This window comes from Mastigoproctus giganteus, chromosome 7, assembly GCF_048544385.1.
Source record: "Mastigoproctus giganteus isolate SK-2022 chromosome 7, ASM4854438v1, whole genome shotgun sequence".
Taxonomy (NCBI): domain Eukaryota; kingdom Metazoa; phylum Arthropoda; class Arachnida; order Uropygi; family Thelyphonidae; genus Mastigoproctus; species Mastigoproctus giganteus.
The window spans coordinates 218,622,933-218,632,938 of NC_143581.1; the positions used below are offsets into that span (position 1 = coordinate 218,622,933).

The 10,006-nt window shown below is 36.7% G+C and overlaps 1 protein-coding gene across 2 annotated transcripts in view; it reads right to left on the reverse strand.

The window, feature by feature from the left end:
• LOC150083691 (putative inhibitor of apoptosis) overlaps nucleotides 1–7,673 on the reverse strand; it is a 90,042-nt gene extending 82,369 nt beyond the window's left edge. The window contains exon 1 of one of the 2 annotated variants that reach the window (XM_090378130.1): nucleotides 7,624–7,673. Coding sequence is in view for 1 of the 2 variants with exons in the window: in XM_090378128.1 (XP_090234254.1) it covers nucleotides 2,589–2,644 (56 nt within the window). In the remaining variant the exon portion in view is untranslated. Of the gene's footprint in view, nucleotides 1–2,588; nucleotides 2,687–7,623 lie in introns of those variants that run through there. The other variant, XM_090378128.1, reaches the window with a different exon arrangement.
• Nucleotides 7,674–10,006: the final 2,333 nt, after the last annotated feature.

Genomic DNA, 10,006 nt, shown 5'->3' on the forward strand with positions numbered 1-10,006 from the left:
ACCTGATAATTTATATGCATCCCATGCATTTTTCTTCTCTGTCACGAGTCTCATTAGTTCATTTGATAACCATTTAGGCCTAAACCTTGAACGATATTTCTTAATCGGTATATAAAGCCTAGTAGCTTCCACGATTAATTCCTTGAATGCTTCCCACTTAGAATTTACTGTTGGTAACATCGTCAGTTGATCCCACTGTACAGAATTTAAAAACTGTCTGAGACCACTGTACTCCCCTTTACGGAAGCAAAAACCCTTTCCTTTACCCCTGACGGTAGTTACCTCTTTGAGTAAATCCCACTTCAGCACACTGTGATCACTGCCACCTAGTGGTTCCTTTATCTGCAAATTCTTAATACACGAATGATCACTGCTGATAACCAGATCAAGAGTATTACTTTCTCTGGTTGCCTCTCGAACATGCTGCTGCAGAAAACAATCATCCAATAAATCCACAAAAGTCTGACTGGTGTGTGAGTGACCAACCCACAAGTTCCAGTCAATATCTGGGAAGTTAAAATCCCCCATTATAAGACATTCTGATTTACTGGCCCACTCTATTTCTCTGTACAATTGTTCATTGTACTCATTCAAGTCATTAGGCCTATAACACACTCCTACCCTTATTTTTCCTTTCGCAGTGCTTATCTCGCACCAAACTGACTCAACAGAGCACTGTTCATCTATATTAACTGGGTGCACTTCCTTTGATTTTATGTTTTTCTTAATTAACAGCATAACACCCCCTCCCTTTCTGTCCTGTCTATCCTTTCTGTACACATTGTACTCCCCAAATTCCAGTTCTGCATTCCTTATATCTTTGTGACACCACGTCTCTGCTATCCCAACAATATCCGCCTTTGATGTCTTGCGTTGATGGGTGGAAGATCAGACACCCATCAACGCAGCGCTTGTTCAGATTTAATTCGCAATTTTCAGAGCTTTATTACGCATGTCCACCTTTAATATCTCAACTTATCAATGGATGCCAAGGGTCCTGAGAAGTCTATATACAGGGAGAGACCATCACCATTATTTACATCACATCTATCGACTATGTGTAAAGGGTCGTTTCCATGAAAACTTAGTGACTACGTTGCAATGACTATTATATGTAAATATCGCCATAGCAACCAAGTGAAGTAGGGCAACGCCGCGCAGCTCAAAGTAAATTCCAATGCAATACATGTTTAATCTGCTGGCTGATAAAACTATGTCGAAAATTTATGGCCACGTGTAAGTGAGAATATCTTTCAAAGTCTAACTGATTATCTGAATGAACGGAATCAAACATTTTCCTAAAATATCAGGATCATTTCTAAGCCCACCACACAGTTTCTCAAAAAAGTTGAAAAATTTTGAAATTGAGATCGGCGAAATGTTTGACTTTCACAATATCTTCTTGCACAAATTTAAGTTTTCTTAAAATTTTAGATAACCTTTTTTAATAACACTGATTCCTAAATGTTTAATTAATAACAAACTACTAATTAACCTATTTTAGGTAACCTAACCTTAAGGTTAAATTACCTCATTTAGGTAACATGTTAATGTTTAACAGGTAATATAATATTCACGTTACATCATAGCGATGTGCATGCGACATTACGTTTATTAAATGCTTAAAAAAAATACGCGAATTACCGTATTTTAGGTAATCTAACCTTACTTAAAAAGGTTAAGTTACCAAAAATAAAATTTTAGAGGTTAATTTTTAATTAAAATTCAGGAAATCCAATATTTGATAGTTATGTTGCTTAAAACGTTTTTTAAAAAAAAAATCGGAATAGTCAGCGGGCGAAAGGATATTTTAAAAAAAAAAGTCAATCTACATAAAAAGGGCTAATGAGAAATACTGAGCGAAGTGGTCTGTCCCAGCGCCAGCAGCCCATAGTGGCCTGAAGACGGGGTTCAGCTAAACTTGGAAACGTAGCCAAATAAGTGTAGATTTATGTGGTAACACTTAAACATAAAACAAATTTCTCCGTGGTGTAAGTCATTGTCATTTAACTTCTAATAATAGCAAACTACGCATCCTACCCTTTCTAATAAGTAATTAACATACAGAGCGTTTATTCACTCTAGTTTTATGAAAACGCATTTATTTTAAACACAACACATTTCGCATGTCAAAGCCAGGCCCGGCGCTAGGGGTGAGAAAGTGAGGCACTTGCCACAGGCGCCGCCTAAAATAGGCGCTGCTAGATTCGCTACTGCACATACATGCGTGCATATTACAAAGTTTTGGCTCGGGGGCCACGAACGCTAGCGCCAGCCCTGGTCAAAGCATGAACTTTGTTTTTAAAGTTCCATCTGAAACTGAACTAAGTGCTTACCCTTATTTTGAAAGAATTACAATTTCTCTATCCAAATACTCGTAGATTGGAATTTTATGATCACAGTATGAGCAGAACTAAGATGAGAAACTAGATACGTGTAAAGTTGAAAGAACGAACTCTAAAGATGGTCCAGGAATAAAAGAAGCTACAAAGAATCTGCATTATATCGATTATCAACAAAATGTACAAAACAGATTTTATAGTGAGTTGCAAAGTAAAGCACAAGATTAATAAACTTAAATCACATACATTTTTTTCTTCTTTCTGTTATGGGCAACAGGCCATGTGTTCGGGACTCTGCGCATCTTCTGCTTGACCTTTCAGTCCTCTCTCTTTTAGGCTTGTAATCTTCAGTTACAAAAGAGATAAGTTGATCGTCTGTCATGGGATTAAAGGCATGTGGTAATCAGTTATCTGTCTATTTCTGTGTCAAAGACCACTTAGATAAAATAGGTTGTTTCTGAAACATTTTTTTTTTAATTTATACAGCCGCTGTTCAGTACTATACACGGGTAAAGAGCACAGAGCATGATTTAAATAAATTTAATGAGCAGTGTATAATTTTGATAATCGTATATACATGAGCGTCTGCTAGATGTGCTACTGCATATACATGATTAGGAAATTACCGTCGAGTAAATAATACAAACGTCTTTGAGATAAGAGGAGGAGAAAAAGCAGTATGTACTGGAACTTAACAAGTTTGAGCTTCTGCAGACTGCTCAGGACCAAGATATCGACAAAGAATATTACAACTTTCTGAAAGTGATAAAGCCCAAGAAACCTATAGGGAAAAAGAAATCCAAAGAAGAAGCAATTAGTCAAGAAACACTCTTCATGATGAACCGAAGACGACAAATGAAGAGCAAGATAAATATTGACAAGGCGAAAATTGAGTATACTGAGTTATGCAAAGCCATTAGAAAGAGACTCAGAGAGGACATAAGAAGATTTAACACAAGAAAAGTAGAACAAGCATTAAGGGAAAACAAAGGATTTAAATCAGCAGCCATGAGCAGTAATACAGAAAGACAAATGATACTGAAACTGAAGAATAGCGATGGTGTAATTATAAACAGCAGAGAAGGCATAATTCAAATAGCACAAGACTACTATAGAGAATTATACAAGGAGCGAGGGAATGATACCAGCAGTGGGGAAGATGGATTGCAAAGTAGCAACACATACGACATACCCGATATTCTTCCTGATGAGGTAGAACATGCATTGAAGAAAATGAAGAATCGGAAAGCCCCGGGGGAAGATGAAGTTACTGTAGAGTTGTTAAAATTGGGAGGAAGAAACATAACACAAAAACTGGCAAGGCTCTTCACAAAGTGCATTAGAAAAGGTGTGATGCCTAAGCAGTGGAATAATGCAATCATAGTTTTGCTGCATAAGAAAGGAGATAAATCAGAAATTGGAAATTATAGACCAATTAGCTTGTTATCCCACATCTACAAGTTGTTCACAAGGGTCATTACTAACAGATTAGAAAGAATACTTGATGAGAATCAACCGAAAGAGCAAGCTGGCTTTAAGATGGGATTCTCAACTATGGATCACTTCACGTAATATCACAGCTAATGGAGAAAGTAAATGAATATAAAACACCATTATGCCTGGCATTTGTGAATTATGAAGACAAGGCATAGATACCCCACATATTATGATTTTGAAGAAAATATATGAGAACACTACCTCCTTTATTAGACTAGACGAAGACAGTAGGAAATTTAAAATCAAGAAAGGAGTTCGACAAGGAGACACAATATCTCCGAAGCTGTTTACTGCTGCCCTTGAAGCTTTCAGAAGATTAGAATGGTCGCAGAAAGGAGTCAATGTGAACGGAGAGTACCTAAACCATTTACGATTTGCAGATGACATTGTGGTCATAAGCCACGATCCCAAAGAATTAGAGGAAAATCTTAATCAGTTATGCACAGTTAGCAAGGATTTTGGACTAAAGATGAATATGGCTAAAACAAAAGTAATTATGAACAGGTAAGCCACAGAAAGGGAAATAATGATTGAAGGAGCAGTATTTGAAAAGGTGGAGTCATATACTTATCTGGGACAAGTCATTAGCTGTAATAATGATAAATGGCTGGAAGTCAAGAGAAGAATAAATTTTGGATGGTAGCATTCAGGAAATATAGTCACATACTGAAGAGCAATATCCCAGGTTGTCTGAAACGTAAAATAATGAACCAATGTATACTCCCCACCATGACTTATGGATGGGTGGCCGACCGGGCTAGCCGAGTGGGTAAAGTACCTGCCCGGCAACCCAAAGGTCGCGGGTTCGATTCCCGCCTCGGGCTTGGATCAAAGTACTGCAAAAACCTTGGGAGGTGCAATATGGCCACAGAAGCCGATGCGCCAACAACTACCAAAAAAAAAAAAAAAAAAAAAAAAGACTTATGGAAGTCAAACTTGGGCACTCACCAAAAGAATGGAAGAGAAGCTGAGAACTACACAGCGAAGAATGGAACGAATTATATTGGTAATCAGACTGTTAGATAAGAAGAGAAACACATTGATTAGGCAGCAAACTCAAGTAAAGCACATTCTTATCAAAACTAAAATGGTCTTGGGCAGGACATATAGCTCGAAGACATGACAGGTGGACTAAGAAAATAACAGAATGGTACCCAAGAGGAGCTAGAAGAAAACCTGGAAGACAAAGGCGGAGATGGATAGATGAAATTCATGAGTTTTTGGGTAGTAAATGGATGGCCAGTGCTCAAAACAGAAGGAACTGGAAAGATGCTGGAGAGGCCTTCATCCTGCAGTGGATTGAAAATGGCTGATGATGATTAGGAAATCTGATAGAATTCTTAATCCTGACACACCGGTGTCCAAGTTGTGTCACAACCATTTCAGGTAATGAGATAATTTAATTTTATGTGCAAATTGACTTTCTGATGAAATTTAACAAATTCGAGCGTGTATAATTCAACGATTTGGAGTAGTGGCAAAATGTAAACTGGATAGCCTGGGCCTTAAACTTATCAAACATGATAATTTTAAGGTAATCGCAAAGAAAAGGTCTGAGGCAAGTTCAAGTTCGGCCAAAAGGAAGGGATGGTTGGTTCTTTAGAGATCTTTTTCGCACAACCACACGTCCTGAACCTTTTTTATACAAAAGGTTTCAGGATTGGGTGGGATGATCCATGATTTCTGCTCCCCTTCTCCACCACAGGACATTCCATTTGACTTGTTGTAGACAATATTTGGAGCTGAGACATTCTCGAAGCGTTATTTATTCCGTTTTTATTATTTTTTGTATCGGAATTAAAGTTCTAATTAAAGGCTCTCATCTGGAGGGAGCGAAACGCTCATCTCTCTAATATTAAGAAAAAAAGAAACATCGCTGTGGTTCGACCTAGGGAGGAATCGTGATGAGCAGCCACACTAATTCAACATCTTCGAGGGAGAATTTCATTGTTGAGAGGGACAATAACGAGATCCTTGGGCGCTGCGAGGTTTCAGGTGCCACAGATCAAATTTTCATGGACGAAAATATTCTTCTATGGAGGGTTCAGCTAGTCGACGAATTCCTTCGAAACGAGTGTACAAGTATACTTGTATTCTTCACATAGTGCAGTTCTACATCTCCGAACCTAGCTCCAACTGAGAATGTCAGGAATGCTTTAAGGAGACAAACTGGAGAATGTTGGCTTCTTTGAAGAACCCTCTGTGAACCACGATATGCCTCTGTAGAGAACACAATTTACTACCACAAGGTTTATTATAAATATCAGCCTTATAAACAACTCATGAGTTGTTTAATTGTCAGGCCTGATTATACGAGCGCACCTCTCTATTAAACATCTGAATTACACTCAGCTTTGAAGCGTGCTCTTCCACGATTTAAAAAAAAAAAAAAAAATGAAAGTTTGAAAATTAAAGATCCTAGTAAGTTCTCATTAAAGGTTATATTTATATTAATTTAACTTATTTTTTTAAAATAAGTATAATAAATTCGGAATTCACTTGCAAACTCCCTGGGTGGGAATTTGCAAGTGAAGATTATGATCAAATTCCGCGATCTACGATCGCAGAAATAATCAGGAGGTGGGGTGGGGAAAAGCTATTTTCCAGTTTGATAACAGAAAACTAAGCTTGCTACGCAGTATTTTATATATTTAAATGATTTGTCTGTTATTTCGTGCTTGGTAAATTACTACTTAGTAGCAGTAACTGAAAACGTACATCTCAGTGCTTAAATTGTATTACCCTTAATACGGAATTTCGGTGGATGGGATTAAAAATCCGCGCGTTCTCTGCATGCTCAAGACAAATATACCCCTCCCCCACTTGAATTTTAATGCTCAGGGAGAAGGAAAAAGGTGGGATTACCTCTCCATTAGATTTCAGATATTTAATATAAATTTCGTACCTTTTACTAGACTGTCGACGCGAAAACACTGATTTTCGTAATATACTTGGTCCTGTTTATTATTACCACTAACCAAAGCGAAATTCAACAGAATTTCGCTTTGGTTAGTGGTAATAAAACCAATTGCACGTCAGTAACACACTCATTTTGGGTGGCACGACATGAAACGTTAACAGTCATCTGTTAACTAGGGGGGAAGGCACAAAAGCGATGGGCATTATAATTTTTACCCTATTTCTTTGCTTTTTGATCTCAAAGGAGATCGTCCAACTGATATGTAATGACTTTCAAACTCAATATTTTATTTGGTCTTCGTACAGGGTCAAATAAAATTAAATAAAAAAATTATATTAAGTAAAATTAAGGAAGTATCATAAGGTTTCCATGCTATCATGTATCAATGTTTAATGCTATTTATTAATTCATTAGTTGTCATCAACGAAACTAGAAGCATGTGCTATACAATATCATATATTCAGTTTCGGATCTCCTTTGAATTCTGGTGCCATCACAAACGACACGGTCATTCCTCTTTGCTTCGTATTATCCGTAATTGCATTTTACTAAAAAAAAAAAAAAAAAAATTATCTCGCCTGCCGAATTTTAAATATTTTTTTAATTAAAAAATGTCGAGAACGACATATTTTTTCATGTATTTACTTAGACAGCATATGAGCAAATACCTATGTGTATTTTAGACCACACTTATTATACAGGTAAGTAAATCATCAAATGTACAGTTAAATGGATCACTGGTCACTTGATTTAATATAGTTATCAGTGTTTAATCATTTTAAAATAAAAAATTATTGCAAAATTAAACTGATAATAAACAAAATATTAAATTGCACCACTTCAAAATAAATCAGAAGTACTCACAGACAGCAAGGCAAGATAGTATCCCAAAAGAAATAATTCACACATTAATATAGTTGATAATGACAGCAATACAGACGACAAGAGCGAGAGTAAATGGTAACATTTATGCTGCTTACAGCGCCTCTGTCATTTTTTAAATATTCCGTCTACTGTAATCGTTTAAAATTTTATTTAGAATTTTAATTCTAAGTAAAATACAATCCAGTTTACCATCAGATTCAATTTATCGGTAATTAAAAAGTCATTTGAAATTAACTTTCTAAAATTCTATTAAAATTAGGAAATACCGAGTGTCTAAATTGCTCCTAAAAATGTGAACAAATAATGAAATCCGTCTGGGATATTAAAACTTTCGCAATAATGAGTACACAAGTACAAGTACGTGCATACATATATAAAAAATCAGAAATTGGGACGGTATTGGTAAAATTTCCTGTTCTGATTAGTGAAATTTCAGGACGTAGCAAGAAGAACGACACAATACCCAGAATATTTATTTAAAAATACAGTTGATCAACCAAACATACCACTGTTATTCATTGCTGGCAGTAACCGCATGGTAGCGGTTGTTCGAAGGTGTGTATCTAAGTTTTCATCCAGCAAACAATAAACCTACCGAAGAATACACGCCAAGCAATTACATACACATTGCACTTAAGCCTCATAGCTTAAGTTGCGAAAAAAAAAAAAAAAAAAAGGAATGAAATTCGCATCGTAATGTTATATGGTTGCTGTAATGATGAACTTTCTCTTTCTGCACATCTCGAAATAAAAGCAAAAACTCTTTTTTTTTTTTTTTTAATGGAAGTAACATTTAAACAATTTCTTGGTAATCAATATTCAACTTTAACATTCTGCACGCCAATTTTAACCATAATTATCACCGTCGTTTTGTAATTGCAAAGAAAAACAGCAAGACTTCTTTACTTATATAAACTCTAAAAGGAAGGGGATGAATCAGATTGGTCCACTTGATATCAATTGTTCGACTGTAGATGATCATTCTCAGATAGCTGCCGAACTAAATGAGTATTCTGCATCTACATTCACATGAGGAGTTATTCAAGAAAAAGAGGGCCAGATGTTTATCAAACTCTAACAGGGAGTTAAATGATTTTGTAATAACTGAGAGCAAAGTGGAGGAGAAATTGTTGAAGTTAAACATAAGAAAGGCATCTGGGGAAGATGGGATCTATCTAATTATATTAAAGGAGGTGGCAAAGGAAGTAAGCAAACCCTTAGCCATAATTATGAGAACATCCTTGGACTGGGGGAAAATCCCCACGGACTGGAGATGTGCAAATGTATCTCCAATTCACAAAGGCGGATCTAACAATGACACGAGTAATTACAGACCTGTTAGTTTGACTTCTGTTCCAAGGAAAATAATGGAGTCACTGGTTAAAGATGCATTGCAGGATCATCTAGACAAGACAGCAGTAATAATTCAGACACAGCATGGGTTTGTCAAGGGGAAGTCATGTCTGACCAATTTGATTGGATACTACGATGTAAAAACAAAGGAACTGGATGCAAAAAATATTTTTGATATCATATACTTGGATTTGAGTAAAGCTTTTAATACTTTTGCACATGGAAGAAGACTACTGTACAAATTGGAGCACTATGGCATTAAAAGGCAAGTTGCTACAATGGATAAAAGGATGGTTGAGTGGGAGAAGACAGAGAGTGGTGGTCCATGGGTACTGCTCTACGTGAACTAATGTTATTAGTAGTGTCCCTCAGGATTCGGCGTTGGGCCCATTGTTGTTTTGTATATTTATCAATGATATCGATGAAGATATATCAAGCTTAATGTCAAAGTTTTCAGATGATACAAAAGTTGGCAGGGTTGTTAATAACAGTAATGAGAGTATGCTGTTGCAGCAGCATCTGGAAAAGTTGGGTAGATGGGCTAAGAAGTGTCAACTGAAGTTTAATATTGACAAATGCAAAGTACTGCATATGGGTAGCAGTAACCCCAGAGAAATATACCAACTATGTGGTGTTACACTCAAGGTAGTGGAGAATGAAAGAGACCTAGTGGTAATTGTGCAGTAAGATATGGAGTTTTCTGAGCAGTGCAGACAGGCTGCCAGAGTAAGTCATGGGGTGTTTTCAATGACATACAGGAATTTTGCGAGCCGGGATAAGGAGGTGATTATCCCCTTTTATAAGGCAATGGTCAGGCCACACCTTGAGTACTGCGTACAGGTCTGGAAGCTTCATTTTAGGAAGGATGTAGAGTTGCTAGAACGAGTACAGAGAAGAGCAACAAGACTGGTGAAGGGAAAAAAGGGGTGCTCTTATGAAGAAAGGCTTAAATTCTGCAAATTGCAGCTTTTGGAGACTAGACAACTGCGAGGCGATCTGATTGTGGCGT